The sequence below is a fragment of the Drosophila ficusphila genome, unplaced genomic scaffold (genome assembly GCF_018152265.1).
Source record: "Drosophila ficusphila isolate 14025-0441.05 unplaced genomic scaffold, ASM1815226v1 contig_286, whole genome shotgun sequence".
Taxonomy (NCBI): Eukaryota; Metazoa; Arthropoda; class Insecta; order Diptera; family Drosophilidae; genus Drosophila; species Drosophila ficusphila.
In genome coordinates this window covers 8,720,624-8,736,385 of record NW_025064189.1, presented here as the reverse complement: position 1 = coordinate 8,736,385, position 15,762 = coordinate 8,720,624, and the positions used below count along the sequence as shown (strand labels likewise).

Below are 15,762 nucleotides of genomic sequence, written 5' to 3'. Positions count from 1 at the left end.
TGAAAATTGTGTTTCAGATAGATTTATTGACTTACCTAGTTAAAAAGAACAAACTGTAAAACGTATATCATTCGAATATTAGAAATATTGGAATAACTTTTCCTAGATTAATCGGAAACCCAACAAATTTAGAATTAATAATTTTATTTTGCAACTGCACAAATTTTTTACATGAACTTAAAATGTCTTAAAGCGACACCTAGCGTCGGATATCAGAACTTGCGTAGTCAAGTTATATGCCGGCAGATGGCAGCAGGTGGTGATTTTGATATTTAAATACCTACTAAGTCGTAGGGGATATTGGGAAAATCTGAAGAATAAAGACAAATCATTGATATTTAGACTGTATTCGATTAGTTTTGTTGAACAACTTTAATTTATTTAAAGTCTTAAACAACTATTTATGAGTGCAAGCTAACAATGTGCTGACCTATCAAAAGAAGACTTGTAAAATTTTTATCGGGGTATAAAAATATATTCATATATGTTTATAATTTCATAATAATAAGAGTAATAGATGTTTTCCCGACAGTGTTTCCATAAAAATTGGTAACAAACTGCTCATGGTTCACAAGACACAGAATGGCAGCGTTTTTTAATCTTTAAGGTCTGATGTGCTTGAATAACTAATTTATGTACAAAAACAATAAAGAGTCCTTATCCTGTTATTTTTTAAGTCAAGCCTAAGTAATCTCTCGGACGATAGTTTTTCAAATCCAAAATACCATCTCCGATTTGTGCTACCCAAACGATACTAATCGATATAAACAAAACGTAACCAGCTGCTTGGATCATGATACCTTCCCCCGCGATAACAACAGCCTCGCCGTCAAAAAAATGCGAAGCCTAGGAGATAGTACATTTTCGTCATCCATTGAAGGTTGTAACTGTAAACAATGGACGTTAAATGTAAGCAAATAACTCAAATATAAACCGAAATTAACAATCGAATTTATACCAATCCAGGCGAGGACAGGAAGTGGAATGCAGCAAACACCCGCATGTTGCTTTCCCTTTACAAAGAGCGCCAGGCCGATTTTCGGGATCCGAATAAAAAGATCAAAAACGTCTGGGGGGAATTAGTGGTGGCCTTGGAACATCTTGGAATAACAGATATCGACGCCGTTCAGCTGGACCGAAAATTTAGGAACTTGAAAAAAACCTACTACTGCATAAGGGACAAGCATCTGGCGAAAGGACCTGATTTCCATCCCAACTGGCAGTTCTACGACGAAATGACGGAGATTCTGAAGGATGACCCCATAACGTCGCAGATCCTGACCATGGACCACTACTCCGCGATGAGCACGTTCCTGAGCGACGACTATCCATCGAATGAGGCGGTAGAAGATGTGCAACACGGCATTATGGTATCCATCGGCTCTGTGCAGACAGTCCTAACCCCGCGGGTTCGTCGCAATCGCAAACGAAAGTCGGAGGAAGCCAGCCAGGTTGGAATGCAGGAAACTCGGAAAGGCTACAAGGAACGGGCAAAACCGGCGAGGGAAGTAGACCACATCCCGGTCTTCAATGCGGCAGAGCCCCAAATCATCGATCTGGCGACCAATGATAAGGATGAGCTATCAATAGGCAGCACCGAGGAAGCCTTGAAGCATGTGAGAGCACTGCTGGAGTACGCCATGCTCAAGGACAACTTCCGGGCCATCGGTCTCCTAACGCAAGCAGAGCAAGCCATCCAGTTTCCGCCCAAAAGCGACGATTTCGAAATATAACAAACATAGTGAAAACATCATAAACATAGCTAGTATACTAAAAAAAAAATGTAATTATTTCAAAGGATAAAAATATTATTTAACAAGATTTTGTTCTCCTCTTATTATTTTTGGAAAATTTAAATTGGTATTGAAAAGTAGTTTAATTTGATTGCAAATCGGTGGTTTCTGTATTGGCTTTAATCAATTTCGCCAGTCTGGCACCGCTTTTGATAACGTATGGCAACACAGCTAAACACTAGTATCTAATAAATTTAATAAATATGCAAAACAATGTGCATAGCTGTGCACATACACATTAAAAAAAAAAAAAAACATGCTTCCAGTAAGCGCCACCGGTATATTGCTATAACATATGCTTTAAAACATTGGTTTGAATACAAACTATCACAAAACAGGATGGCAATACTATTTTTAACGAACGTCAGCTCTAAGCTCATCGGTTGCAAGGCAATTTTAAAATAAATTTAAATTTATTATGGAGCATAGTTAATAAAAAGTGCTTAACAGTTAAGTGTAAAAAAACATCGAATCTACATATAATTTATAAAATCATATTGGATAAAACGGACTGGCAACACCAATAGATCAGTCTGGCAATATTAAACGCACGATACGACAGCCCTAAAAACACATTGGACAAACTCTATTTTAATCGTCGGCCTAATGGAGAAGAAAGCTAATATAGCGGACAGCTTGCAAACAAGGCTATTTGCTTTGGGACCTGCTCCACCAGGATTTCAGCCCCCAAATGCCAGCTTCTTTGCATCCCTGGAGGCGCATCTTCGCAAAGCCATTCGCTTTCTCATAGACACGAACCGCCAGCTCCAAATTCTGCGTAAAAGTCTTCAGACGGAAAAAAATCGGAAGAAACGCCAGACTTACAAGGAGAAGATGGCGATGTTTGCCAAGGAACAATTACGAGCCGAGCAACTCATCCTTAAGTACCGGTCTAGGCTGATGGAGCTGCAGGAAGCCGAAATATCAAAGGTTACCAAGCACCTCGAACAAATGGATAAGGTCCTAGGACAGGTTAACATTCGCCTGGGCTACCTGAGGACCAAAATCAAGGCGGAAACAGATCCTAAACGACGCGAGATCCACGTATGCAACTCCTTCTTTCTGGTGCGGGAACAGCACAAGACCAAGGGTCTTTGCGAGCGGTGGAGAGATCGCCTCGGTCAGCTGACGAGGGCCAGGATCAGGAAGGAAAAACCAATGAGTGTTAGGATTCCAAATTCGGCACCTGTAAGAAATCTTGAGAAAGCAATTTTACTTGGGATATAATAGCTTGGATAATTGGCTGAAATGACAGTTTCCCATATTTTCAGAAACCTCAGGAAAAGCCAACAGCTGATGCGCAAAAGCCAAAAGAAGTTTCGGGTTTGGAAGCATCCGTGAGTAGAAGCAAACTAAACTCATTGGCACGGTTCAAAGTAGATTTTTATTTTAATAATTCACAATCGTATTCTAGGAACCGAAGGCTGACCAAAAAGAAATGATAGAGACTGGCTGCCAAAGGTGTGCAGCTCTGGTAAAAGAAAGCAAACCAGGTCAGCCTAAGATTTGTAGTATATGTAGCAAATGGTCTAAAGACAACAACACTACCAAACCGAAAGTAACAATTTATTCAAAGGAAGTGTCACAATCCTTTCCTATAACATCAAAAGAAGAGCAGTTAAACAAATCTAATGTGAGTAAGAATTCCAGCTTAAGTGAATCAACAATAACACGAAAAGAAGCTAGCTTCGGCAAGCCGAAGCTTTTATACCCTTGCAGTCATCAAATATGTCGAACAAAATACATAGAGACTAAACAACATCGAAGCTATGACGATTTTCTATTATTTTTCCATATTTTTGTCTATTGTCAATATGACAGCTGTATGATATAGTCGTCCGATTTTGATAACACGTTTAAAAGGAATAACTACTTCATCACTCTGACAAACCCAAGCTACCATAGCATTTTCACTCAATTGACTTAATTTTTTTTCACATATTATGCAAACCTTAGTGTTCTCTGTTCAGTTCTGTGTTCCCTGAAGTTGTGAAAAAAATAACTTTTTTTTTTTTAATTTCAACATCAGGCATTTGTCTTTAAGGGGGTAAGTTGAACTGTGTAAATGATGTGGACCGTGCATTTGAGGTTAAAATCAGCACTCTGTCCATAGTCCAAAATGCCTAGAAGAAGACGTTCGAACCTCAGTAAATACACAAGACAAGCACGCCAGCGAAAACTGCAGAGAAAAAGGGAAAGGGAAAAAGGAAAAAGGGTAGCAAGTGAGGTGGGCTTGGAAGTGCATATTAAGTAACTTAAAATATTATAAATACAATTTCAGCCGGAAAAACTTACCGAGATAGAGAAAAAGGAAAAAGGGGCCAATTCTAAGGCCTCTGTTAATGAGGATTGGGTTAGCACTCTGATTAAATACTTCAAAACCCTTAAAAATCATATGTATTTCTCTTTAGGTTGTACCCATGATCCTTGATGTTAGGTCTGAAACAATGACTGCAGTTAAAGTGAGTAGATATAACTCACAACTTTAATTCTAAATAACATTAAGATTGATTCATTGTTACCAGGAGGAGCCAACTACGAGTAAAGACTTGATTGCCTTCCAAGAAGTTGCTGCGAATAAAGACTTGATTGACTCCAAAACAGTATCATCTATACAGAATTCATTAAAATCCATCGACAGTAAAAATATGGCTCTGGCACACGTAAAGATTTTACAGGAGTACGCCATGCTAAATGATAACTTTAGGGCCATCGGACTCCTTACTGAGGTTGAAAAATCAATCCTAAATCCTCCTCAAAACGAAGATTTTGATCTTTGAATTCTGTAAATACTGAATATTTTGAATAAATTTTAAATTTATGAATGGTTTATTGGTTCCTAACAAAATTTTATTGTTACCTGTTGAATAACATTTACATTTTTTTTAAATTATTAAGACATTTATTTGAACAGTCTATATTCTGAATAATATGAATGCACCATCTAAGGAAATAGCAATGAAATGAATTTGTGAGTTTGTAGGCGAAAATGCAAACCGAAACGCTGCTGATAAGGATTATCTACGAACTTGTGTTTTTGGCCACACTTATTTGTCACTAAACTTTCTCTTTTGGTCTTAAGATTAGTAAATTATAGTTTGTCGGTAAGCTGGCTAGTAAAAACATAATTAATTATTATTTACCAAGAAATCAATTACATACTTTAGTTACTGAGGCATGCAAAATGGAACACTATCCAAGAAAACCTTTGGTAAAGGCGCTTAACAAGGCACTCGAGACTTGCTTCGATGAAAACAATCTGTTCTTGAAAACAAGTAATTTATACACAATTCAAATAGAAATATACAAATCGGAACTCAGGGTAGTTATTTATGAGAAGAACACAACTCAGTTCCAAAAGGAAATCGATTGGCAGACCCAAAAGCAAATTTCGGATCTAAACGAAAAAGTTGCTAATATAAAAAGTGAAGCTGCTATCGCTTACGCTAAATTAATTGATAAGAAAAAGAAAGTGGAATCGACTCTTGCGGAACAAATAGCGCAACTGGAATCTGTTTCCTTGGAGAACTTAAAACAGCTAAAAAAGAATGAAAGGTCGATCATTGACGTTAAGGGTAAGGAGACTATTTACAAACGGAAAATATCGACCCTAATGAAACAAATTACTGAGCTGGAGTACTCAAACCTGGTCGAGACGGAATCGTTGAAAACAGAGCACAATCGGCAACTGTCGGCGATGGGGAAAACTGTTTATATTTTGCTTTTCTGCGTAGTTACTGGTGTTGTTGTTATACCATTTTTAATAGACCAATATGTTTCTACACCCTTGCTAAAATTATTTTAACTTCAATCATCTCCGACCCTATACAAACATGATCAGCATCACCATCTGAATTTGTTTTGATTTCTCCTAGAGACAAGGGAGTCCAATTAGACTTTTAAACGTATTTTTCACCTGGGCAAGACATTTAAAATAAATCACACTTAAAAGCATTCGAATTAAATTGACCTGCAAGTTTATTTGAAACCAGTTCTCATTCAGATAAGAGTGATAATGCGGTTTGTATATTTTGGCATGGAAAACCAGTTATAGCTGCTTTGGCGAGAGATCGCGAGAGTATTTACTCTCGATCCGCCTAAAAATAATACCCAGGCAGGTGCACAAAGAAATAGCTTCGATCGGGAGAAAGTTCTGCAGAGAAAGAGAGCATTTGCCGCCGTCTGAAAATTGAGAAATTTCATAAAGACTCGTCGAACGGGTTTCTCTTTCTCCGCGGAGCTCAAGAGAGACATTTCGCTCGTGTTTTTTAGTAACATGTACATAGCGGTTTAGTCTCTTTCTCGCACTCAACCGATCTGGAAACGTTATTCCGCCGATTTAGTGTGTTTTATGTGCCTAAAACCCTGCTGCAAATTTGTGTTAAACCAGTTTGTGTGTTTTAACCGGAGTGACTAAGAGGTATGTAAACTATAATGCAATGTTATAGTATAAATAGTTTAGTATAGCATAACTTTTATGTGCAGACATTTTCATTTGAACGGAGAGCCCTTGAAAAGAGAGCCAAGAGGAGCGGGACCAAATACCAATCTTTATCTGTATGGGTGAGAGTGGAAATGTACTCTGACGTAAGTACTTTTACAGTGAGTAGCTGAGAGGGCAACGCTTCGATACCTCGATACCTTTGTTTGTTTTTAAAATTCATATGTTGGTTAATGAGATACCCTTTAAAAATTTAAACTGATATAATCTAAAAAGGTAACTTTAAAAAGACTTTTTTTTTTGTGGTACCCCCTTCTTGGAATAGCTTTTAAAGAGCCCATCGAAACTGACCACAGACCAATTGCAGAATGACGACGGCCAGGAAAACTCGAATGGGATGCAGCGCATCCGGAACGTATTGACTCTGGAGGAGCGGGTGGCAGCCATCCGGCAGTACGACATTGTGCCCATGTACAGCAAGATTGCGCGGAACTTCAACTGTAGCTGGGAGCAGATCAAGAGCATTGTGTCCAATCGCGAGGCCATCCTGGAGTTCCACGAGGCCACCAACCGCCTGAGCCAGCCGGCCAACAAGGATGGCGAGCTGCGCCGGCGCAAGCTGAACTTCCTGGGCCACTGCCTGTACGAGTACATCCAGAGGGCCCAGTTCTACCTGCACAGCGATGTCAACGAGGAGATGATCCGCAACCGGGCCATAGAGTTTCGCGACCTCATGCGCATCGAGGGCTTTGTCCCAAACAAGCCATGGATCAACCACTTCAAGGCCGCCTACAATATAACCCTGTCGAATCGTCAGATCACGATAACCCGTCGACCGCCGCGATCAATGGACCTGCGGGACATAATGTCCTACTGCGGGCGCCACACCTCGATGGCCTGCAGTCTGGTGCCCAGGTCGCCGGAACCCGCTCCCACGACCAGCGACCAGCGGGCCATCGATCGACCCCTGTACCGCACCAAGACCCTGGTCACCACGTCCTGCCAGAACCAAGCCACCTCGGATGAGGTGCACCTGCGGCGCAAGCGGAAGATCACCTTCCTGGAGAAGTGCCTCTACGAGTACATCCAGCGATCCCAGCTGCACCACAAGGGCCGGCTCGATCTGGACAACCTGCGAACGGTGGCCATCAGCCTCAGGGACATCCTGAAGATCGAGTCCTTCTTCCCAGACAAAGTGTGGTTCAATCACTTCAAGAGCCGCTACAACTTCACCTTTTCGGTTGGGGTGCCGGTGACCAATCGCCGGGTGCCGCTCTCCCTGGACCTCCGGGATATAGTTAGCTACTGTGGCCGGAATGAGCACAAGATCACCCTGGCCCACAATAAGACGCAGGATAAGCTGAAAGCTGGCCAGGAGCACTGCCCGGTGGCGGAACCAAAGCCGGAGGAACCCGAGGAGCCCGAGGACGATGACGACTGCGTGGCCATTGAAGTGCCGCAGGAACTTATAGAAATTAAGGATGACGAGGACGAATCGGAGGAGGAGAATCCGCCGGAGGGGCCAGCCAAACGAAAGCTGGAGGAGGACGATCCATTGCACTGTGGCCTCAAGATACAGAAGATTCAATCGCTCTGTGGCACACTGCCCGATGACATGGAATTGCCACAAGTCCACAGTCCGGGTCACTATTCCGAGACGAGCGACGAAGCGCATCTGCCGCGTTGCGTAGAGAGCTACAAGGACGCACTGCGTCTGCTGAAGCCCCTGGAGGAATTCGCATTAATGGAGGAGAACTACCGCGCCATCGGGCTGCTCACCCAGCTGGAGAAGATCTTTGAGACTGGTGCAAAAAAGAACCAAGAAAAGGACCAATCTTCCTAAGAAAAAGTCTGGACCAAATACTTGTGCCTTAAGTTTAACTTAGATATGCTAAGCTACATCATACCAAGAAAGTAACCCTATTAAAGGGTATAAACATGAATTCCTTTAGTTATGTCAGGTAACATATTTTAATCTTAACAACACAGTAAGTGCATGAAGTGTCCAATCACAAATAAATAATAAGAACTAAAAGAAAGTTAATAAAAAATGAAGTGATAAACAGTTATGGTTGAACATTAAGTTTCATGAGTCTTTAGAAATGTTGCAGGATTCAATAATCTTTTATAGTTTATCATTTATAATGCGCCTGAATTTCTAATGCATACTTCACATAAGAAGCTTTCAGATGCTTTACTTGGTCTTTGACCAGAATATCTGTTTCCCTGGAATTTTTTCACTCTTTCCAGCGAGAAACACAATCAACGCTAAACTACTTTCGTCCTCTAAAACTGTACGCGTCCTGTCCGCCGAGGGATGTAGGATGTGGAATGAGATGGAGCGGGTCCGAATGACCTGCAGCGAAGTTGAAGTTGAACGTGCGTGGAACAGAGGCTCCGGAAGTGGGCAGAGGGAAGGGAGCGGCGCCCCGTAGGTGCTACATCAATTCTAGATGGGTAGTACAGCCGGAGGTGGAGTGGCGAAGGATGAAGGACGCAGGACGAAAGACGAGGAGCGGATGCCAGCAGCGCAGCATCCTGGCGAGGGACCTTGCGGTGCCAGGAGGTGGACACTCCTCACAATCACACACACAGATTGTTAAGCACATACGTGCAGTGAGAGAAACAGTAACACATATTGATTTTATGTACTACACGTATACTAATATTATACATACTATGGTTAAATATATAAATATCGAGCAAAAAGGATTCCTGTCATGTGGCTATTATATCAAAATATTATTTTGTGAATATTAAATTAGCTAATTACAGCGAAACTTCTGTCAATCAGTGTGTGATGATTAGCCTTGACGATTTACTATGTGATATTCAGCTTTAAGTTTTTCAGTGTGAATTGGAGCGATAAGATTTCGCAACCGGGTCTACGAAGCGTTGGAAACGCCACATCGCAATCGCCATTCGTCCTCGATTGCGAAAAAGTTTCGTCCGCCATTCGATGGCAGCCCTTCTGGGCAGGAACAGAAGCTGAAGCTGAAGCGGCAGGAGCGGGAGCTTCAGGACTTTCGTTTCAAGGATTTCCGACCGTTGCCGTCCGACTCGACGACTGACGGCTTGACTATAGCACTCGCAAGAGCGGAAAACCTACGAGTGTAGGGTTAGGTGCGAGGGGGGCTCCCCCGATAAAGGTAGAAGAAGCAACATCAATGCAAACACAACAACTTCGGCTCAGGTTACTGCCACACGGCTGCGCCCCAAAACAAAATTGAAACCCCAGCGCGTTAAGAGCTCTGACATAAAACCCTGAAAGCGAAATTGCCGTTGAGGGATATACGACGAGCGAAAGGACAGACTATATATACCTCTTCAGCCACCTCAACCTCATCCTGCGTCGTCGTCGCTTCTTCTTTTTCGCCCGAGTTCTGCTGGGGTTCGGTATATATAGTACAGTATAGTACATATGCCAATCGCAGGATGGAGAGGATGAATAGCCGGGGGTTAAATAAACGTTTTGATGTACGATTGGGTACAGTTGAGCTTGGTCGGACAGGAGCTTAGTTATAATACCCAACACTTTGTGATCGGAGCAGAATTACCCGTTCATAAAATTAATCTTTTCTTAAAATCATATAGACATTATTGCGAATAATTCTAAATATTTATTTAGAGAATTATTTAAACATTATCTTATTCATCAAAAATATTTTAAAATGTAATTTACAAAAATATCTCCAGCTACTGAAAGGATACGTTAAATACAACATAAGTCATTATCTTGTTGATAAACTCGTATTTTTAAGATCCCTCTGCAATTTATCCTTCGTCTTTATAAAGAAATCGTATAGCATTTTATTGAGATTATAAATGTTGGAGCTCTGGGAGCTATTCTATTTATAGCGTTTATATAGCGCTTCTGGGTGTAACTTTTTTATTGTTATAGAATCATCGAGTCCCAGTGGTCCTCGGCTTGTTCACTCACAAGGGTGGGCATTAAAAATTGCGTGACTAACAACCATGCTATGCTTCCCAAAGTTTATGAAGGTAATTTTGTCTTTTCATTTATACAAAAGTTATGCTTTGTTTAAGCAGAGATAGGTTTTTATGTGTATTTTTTTTAAATATATTTAATTTGGTGGTTAGCTGCTTTTCAGCTAATTTTTTGTATATGTGAAATAAAAAAATTCCTATTTACTTCCTGGTTTGCAAAGACTAAGGGGAAGTCTACCTTCATTTAAAAATTGAATGAGATCACTAAATATATCGGTGAAGTTTCTGTGGGAAAACAAACAGTCAACCTTTCAGTCACCTTTTATTGTCCCCTTTATATATCCATTAGCATCCTGTAAATGTATTCCATTTCATTTATTTACTCTGGCTGGCGGTTAGTTGCACATATAATATTGATTCTTTCATCATACCAGACTCACCCAATCGACCCCTTTAATCACCAGACATACACACGATGCCATAATCGTTTCCATTGTATGCCAAATATGAACGGCTCGCCAAAACTGTAGACCCCGGCTCAAGAGCGGCTCTACGAATACCCGTTCATGTGGAGTAGAGATATATATATATACTATATACGAGAGTATGCATTCCGAGCGGGAAACGTGAGAACCGACTGGATCTGATTACTAAGGCGAAACAAGTCTGGTTCGCTGAGTCTCTGGTTCTGCTACTCAGCTTTATATACCCCGTACTTCTTATTTGGGTTGTCGGCCGACATAAGCCTCTTGGGCCCTCGAAACTGCAGGCAGCTCTTCAATTCCGTTCCGCAGACGATGATGATGACGGCCCTTCAGCTGGGGCCCTGGAGGTTCTGACGATAATGACGATGTGCCCTCAGCTTCCATTTCAGTCCCCGGCTTTCTGTCATGCGCCGCTCCAGCGTTTCGAGTTCGTTTCTCGTACTCACTCCTCGTCTTCGTTTTCGCTGGCACACAGCTTTCGATAGATGCTAATCTATCTTTATTGTGCACAAGATGTCGAGAGGATACCAAGAAGCTCTGACCCTCTTTTTCCTGAGCCGCTTACCCTCCAAACCTACGGAAAACAAAAGAAAAATGCCCATCACTCTGGCTGTGAGAGCCTCAATCGCTCAGTGGTTCCGACTCCTTTCGGAGGCTGCTATAAATACCAATCCAATCATCTTGGCCAGCGACATGTATTGGATTTCATTTGGGTTCGATTTTGGTATGAACAAATCGATTTGTTCGTTTTTTTGGTTTGATAGTAAATCGTTGGGTTTTGCGCATGTTCGCCTTGCTAGAGTTGACTGTCCAGAGGGATTTCCTATGGTAAATGAGTCGTAATTGATTGGTGTGCCTTCTTGTAATTCACTTTATTTTCTAAATTAATTTACCAATAGGTACAGCCAGAGTTATTATATAAAAAACTGTTAAGATTTTAGATACATAAACATTTTGAATTTACTAATAATTTGGTTTGGATTTATTCAAGAAGAAAATGTGAAAAAAATTAAAATTAAATAATTTTAATTTATGACACTTAGAGTATAAGCCATATAAACAGTGTTGATTTTTGTGCGATGTTTCGTTATACTAAGCCGGGATTAATTTTAATGAAATATCACCCAAAATGTTATTGCAATTTCCTTATATAATCAAGTTTGGATTTAAGGGATAAGTTTGATATTGATCTCTCGCATATATCATTATCCCGCACCCCGAACTGATTTTTCCAATATCCGGAATTCACCACCACAGTGCAAACAGAACGATGTTACACCACCGAGTAGTGAAAGGAATGGCAAGAGATGTATAACCCCGATATGGAAATGGCAATAAACTCGTAGTAGCGACAGCAATGAGCTCGCATCCCATGGACGGCGGGGGGACTGGATTCGGTATAGGAATAGGAATTGTGGGACTGGGATTGGGATTGGGATTACTAGCAGCGGCGTTGACTGTGCTAACGAGGGGCCAGTGGCACGGAATCGAGAATCGGGCGAGGGGAAAACGGAGGCAACTGGAGTGGCAAAAGGCACAAAGGAAATTACTAGGAAAAATTCAGGTCCCTATGGTGCTTTTGGGTGCGACAGTCGTCGCATGGATACTCACCAACACACACAGCCATATAGCTGGAGATAATCAGGGAAACCGACTGAACGACCGACGGACGCTGCAGGCGGACATCACATATAGATTATAGCGCGCACAATGGGGCAACGAGCGAAAGATGCCGAGATACCGGTGGAGATACATACCTTCAGTCGAGGGACCAAAAACGGAGCACTGAGACCGAAACCGAAACCGAACCTCAAACTGGCATCGCAATGGAATCGAGCGAATAGCGGAGGCCAAGGCCCGGGACCTAATCAAAAAAGGTAATGGAAAAACACTATCTCGGGTCGTGGCAGCGATTTCACAATGCTCACTCAGTCCCAGGAGGACAGCAGAGGGCGGAGGGCGGGTGTGCTAGGTTCAATATAATACATAACCATAATAAATTCCATGGCTAAATCCCCGCATCTGGCTCTCCAGAAAAAGGTCATAATAGATGAGCTTAGTCGAGCTCTGGGCTAAGGGGCGGTCCTCCCACTTACAGTGGGCATTACTACAAGAAACAAAGTGGATGGATAAATCCAAAAAAATATAGGTATTAATACACATATTATATTTAAGAATATGTTCCGGAGTTTTTAAAACATAAAAGCTTAAAGGTTATACACATAATATTATTCTCTGCTTTAGTTTTTCTACACTTGTTTGGAAATGTCCTTTTTCAAAAAATCATTGCATACTTTTGGCGCAATTACATTCAAAATAGTAAATAAACATTTTTTACTTTTTCTAATTATGTATTTAAAGGGTAATATCTTATGTTTAATTAATTGAAATATAATTTATATATTTATCTATTTTAACATTGCAGCTTAAATTTAAGCAAAATTAAACCTTTAAAAACCTGATTATTAAATGCGAATTTTCACGCTAGCAAGACCAACCTGTACAGGAATTAAGCATTGAATGCTATCACCACTCAATGTTTCGAGTTGAAGAACATTCGGCTTAGTGAAATGCGCTTTATAGACGTTTAACTGTTTATATATTGCTGTGCGAATCCAAATGTGTTTACTGGGGGGTGTGTGAGCTTGTAGGGTTCCTGGCTCATCGCAATCACTTCGGATTCGGAGTCATGAAATGGCAAAAGGAAAGGTCATTTTCTTCGATGCCCGAGCTCGTTTTCTAAAGGTTGCCAAGGGCTTTTACCCCCTGCGACTGCCGTCGCCGTCGCCGTTGCCGTTGCCGCAAAAAAGCATTTGCAGGAAAGTTTCCTTGGCTGGTCAGTGGCGGATAGCTGCTGGAATACAATATAATAGAGTCGAGTCATCGTCAAGCATCCGAGCATCCGAGGAAACCCGGAGTCCCCAAGCGCACGGACCACCCAGAACGACCGCCCAGCCCGAAAACCCACCCATTAGCGCCACCCGCCGCAGAGGTTGATGCTGTGGTTTTATACCTTTTCCAATACTTTTCCTTATATATACACACACCTAATATATACTAGCTGGATATGCTTTATGCTATGTGTGCGGATTCCCACCACCGAAGCACAATCTGAATGGAATGGAATTCGAATCGGAATGGAAGGGAACCGACCGACCGACAAATACGAGCCCAAATTGAGCGTTATCCATTTGTATCTTAACTTGTATCAAGACTAATCCATCAAAACGATTTCGAGTCGTTGGTTTTGTTCTTGTTTCGCCCTCTGCCGACGTCGCTGCCGACGTCCAAGCTATTTGGTTCCAATCTCAAACCCAATCACCTACCAAACCAGGCAGCGATACTTCAAGTTACAGCTATATACCATACAAGATACACATGGCCACGGTTTATCTGCTCCACAGCATCTCAAAGATATGTGTGTGCTTTGGCTTGGAATTGGCTTTCTGTACGTGCGCTTTTGTATATGTGTATATATTGTAGTTGCCATGGCACTTCGCTAACGGATGTGGGTCTCCGATGCCTATAACGAATGTCCCAAGAACCCGAATCCGAACAAGCATCTCAGCATCACGACTCGCTTATATGGAGTATCCATGGGAAAACTTGTTTCAATTGGATCGATGCCAAACGAAAATCGTACAGACGAAGCCATTCGAGTGGACCAAAGCCAGATAAACTCAGGTAAGATCGCTCACGTTAATGGTTCTTTAATCCGATCTACCTGTAAGAGGATTATCAATGTTCAGGGTCAACAACCCATTATGATAGGATCCTTAAAAAGAGATATCCGCTATTTCGTTGCTTAATAAAAATTTTATTAATAAAATCGTTTACGACTTTCATGATTTCTGGTGATCGGTTAAAAATAAATAACCCTCTAATGATCACTTTTAACAAATTTTCAAAAAACTTTACAAATGATATCTTATTTAATACAGTATGTACAAGTAAAGTACATATATATAAGCTGTCCAAACATGGTCCATCCCAATACCGATATAGAGTTAAAAAATTTCATAATAATACCCAAAAATAGGTATGATTATGAGTGCTTGAGAGTCGATGTGTGTACATACTATAGCATACAATAGATATATCCGACTCAGTGATATAGATACCGGAATTCCAAGTGGATTTCGTCAGACCCACAACCAAAACCACTCAACCACCTGAAAAGAGAGATTCAGATACACACAAAAAGATGGAGATTGGAGTGTGAGGGAGGCGGTTTCCATGGCGGGCTCTACGTAAGCCCGAAACCCGAAAAACCCATCAGAGAGCTATATACACAGGCGCCTCAAACTGGAGCCGTGAAACGCACCCCAAAGGTAGGACGAGATGACAGGTTGGGCTTCGGACTCGGATTCGGAATCGGATTTGGGTTCGGCTTCTGGTTCGGCTGGGATTTCGAGTTCGGGTCTTCGGGCATATATCGCCGACGGCTGACAGACGAGACGCCCGACAACTGACACCACCCCCGCTCAGTTCCGTCCGGCGTTTCCACGTTCAGTCGCCCGTTCAGTTCTTGCCGCTTTTGTTGTTGTCGCTCTGCCTGTTTGTTTTTCACGTCTTGCGCCAACGCCGGCTGCGGCGCCCCCTTGTGGAGCAGCGCTGACTAACCAGCTATATACTGGCAAAAATCGCCAATGCATCTGTATTTATAACTAGGATTTACACAAATATAAACAGGGGCTTGGTAATACCTACAATACCATATCAATTAAAGTTTGCTCTAATTATTATTTTATATTTTTTAGATATTTAGTAATGAATTTACGTTGGGAATATATAACCTATCAAATTTAGTTGAGGTATCAAGTAAATAATTTGCATATATGTATGTATGTATGGTCTCTTGATAAACATTTCTTTAAAACATACGTAAAAGTAATGCGTCTCCTTAGCGGACGTAATAATATTGATACAAAATTCTTCTTGACTTTCCATACCAGCTATGCATTTGCACGGCATCTTTGGCATCTCAGGTCGAGAGGTTCTTGGCATCGAGCCGTCCTTGCCGACGCTTCTTCGCTTCTTCAGCCGCTGCTGCTGCGCTGCCGACGCCTCTGCCGCAGCCGCTGCCGCATCGCTG

General features: G+C 41.7%; 3 protein-coding genes across 7 annotated transcripts; all 3 read left to right on the top strand.

Annotated features, from left to right (window-relative positions):
• The first annotated feature begins 793 nt into the window (after nt 1–793).
• On the top strand, nt 794–1,821 carry LOC108099175. The gene is made up of 2 exons (XM_017202540.2): nt 794–909; nt 967–1,821. The coding sequence occupies exons 1-2, from the start codon at nt 897–899 to the stop codon at nt 1,731–1,733; spliced, it is 780 nt and encodes a 259-aa protein (XP_017058029.1). The 5' UTR covers nt 794–896; the 3' UTR covers nt 1,734–1,821.
• A 504-nt stretch (nt 1,822–2,325) lies between these two features.
• Nucleotides 2,326–4,618, top strand: LOC108099138. 2 transcript variants are annotated; one of them, XM_017202481.2, is made up of 6 exons: nt 2,326–2,981; nt 3,065–3,130; nt 3,208–3,426; nt 4,075–4,146; nt 4,205–4,255; nt 4,319–4,618. In XM_017202481.2, the coding sequence occupies exons 1-6, from the start codon at nt 2,400–2,402 to the stop codon at nt 4,571–4,573; spliced, it is 1,245 nt and encodes a 414-aa protein (XP_017057970.1). In that variant the 5' UTR covers nt 2,326–2,399; the 3' UTR covers nt 4,574–4,618. The 2 variants fall into 2 exon arrangements, with proteins under 2 accessions (XP_017057970.1, XP_017057979.1); XM_017202490.2 differs by lacking the exon at nt 4,075–4,146.
• Nucleotides 4,619–6,060: 1,442 nt separating this feature from the next.
• LOC108100126 lies at nt 6,061–8,303 on the top strand. Of its 4 annotated transcripts, none has more exons than XM_017203882.2 (3): nt 6,061–6,213; nt 6,279–6,395; nt 6,560–8,303. In XM_017203882.2, the coding sequence occupies exons 2-3, from the start codon at nt 6,369–6,371 to the stop codon at nt 8,075–8,077; spliced, it is 1,545 nt and encodes a 514-aa protein (XP_017059371.1). In that variant the 5' UTR covers nt 6,061–6,213; nt 6,279–6,368; the 3' UTR covers nt 8,078–8,303. The 4 variants fall into 4 exon arrangements, with proteins under 4 accessions (XP_017059371.1, XP_017059379.1, XP_017059387.1 ...); XM_017203890.1 differs by having other exon boundaries at nt 6,063–6,213; nt 6,279–6,380; XM_017203898.1 differs by having other exon boundaries at nt 6,063–6,213; nt 6,602–8,303.
• Nucleotides 8,304–15,762: the final 7,459 nt, after the last annotated feature.

Bases quoted from the DNA above. Each gene is read 5' to 3' on its own strand.
- LOC108099138 (XM_017202481.2), top strand. From the start codon at position 2,400: ATGGAGAAGAAAGCTAATATAGCGGACAGCTTGCAAACAAGGCTATTT. The intron at 2,982-3,064 runs GTAAGAAATCTT...CCATATTTTCAG, and splicing joins GGATTCCAAATTCGGCACCT to AAACCTCAGGAAAAGCCAAC. The intron at 3,427-4,074 runs GTGAGTAAGAAT...ATACAATTTCAG, and splicing joins AGCAGTTAAACAAATCTAAT to CCGGAAAAACTTACCGAGAT.
- LOC108100126 (XM_017203882.2), top strand. From the start codon at position 6,369: ATGTACTCTGACGTAAGTACTTTTACA. The intron at 6,396-6,559 runs GTGAGTAGCTGA...TTCTTGGAATAG, and splicing joins CTGACGTAAGTACTTTTACA to CTTTTAAAGAGCCCATCGAA.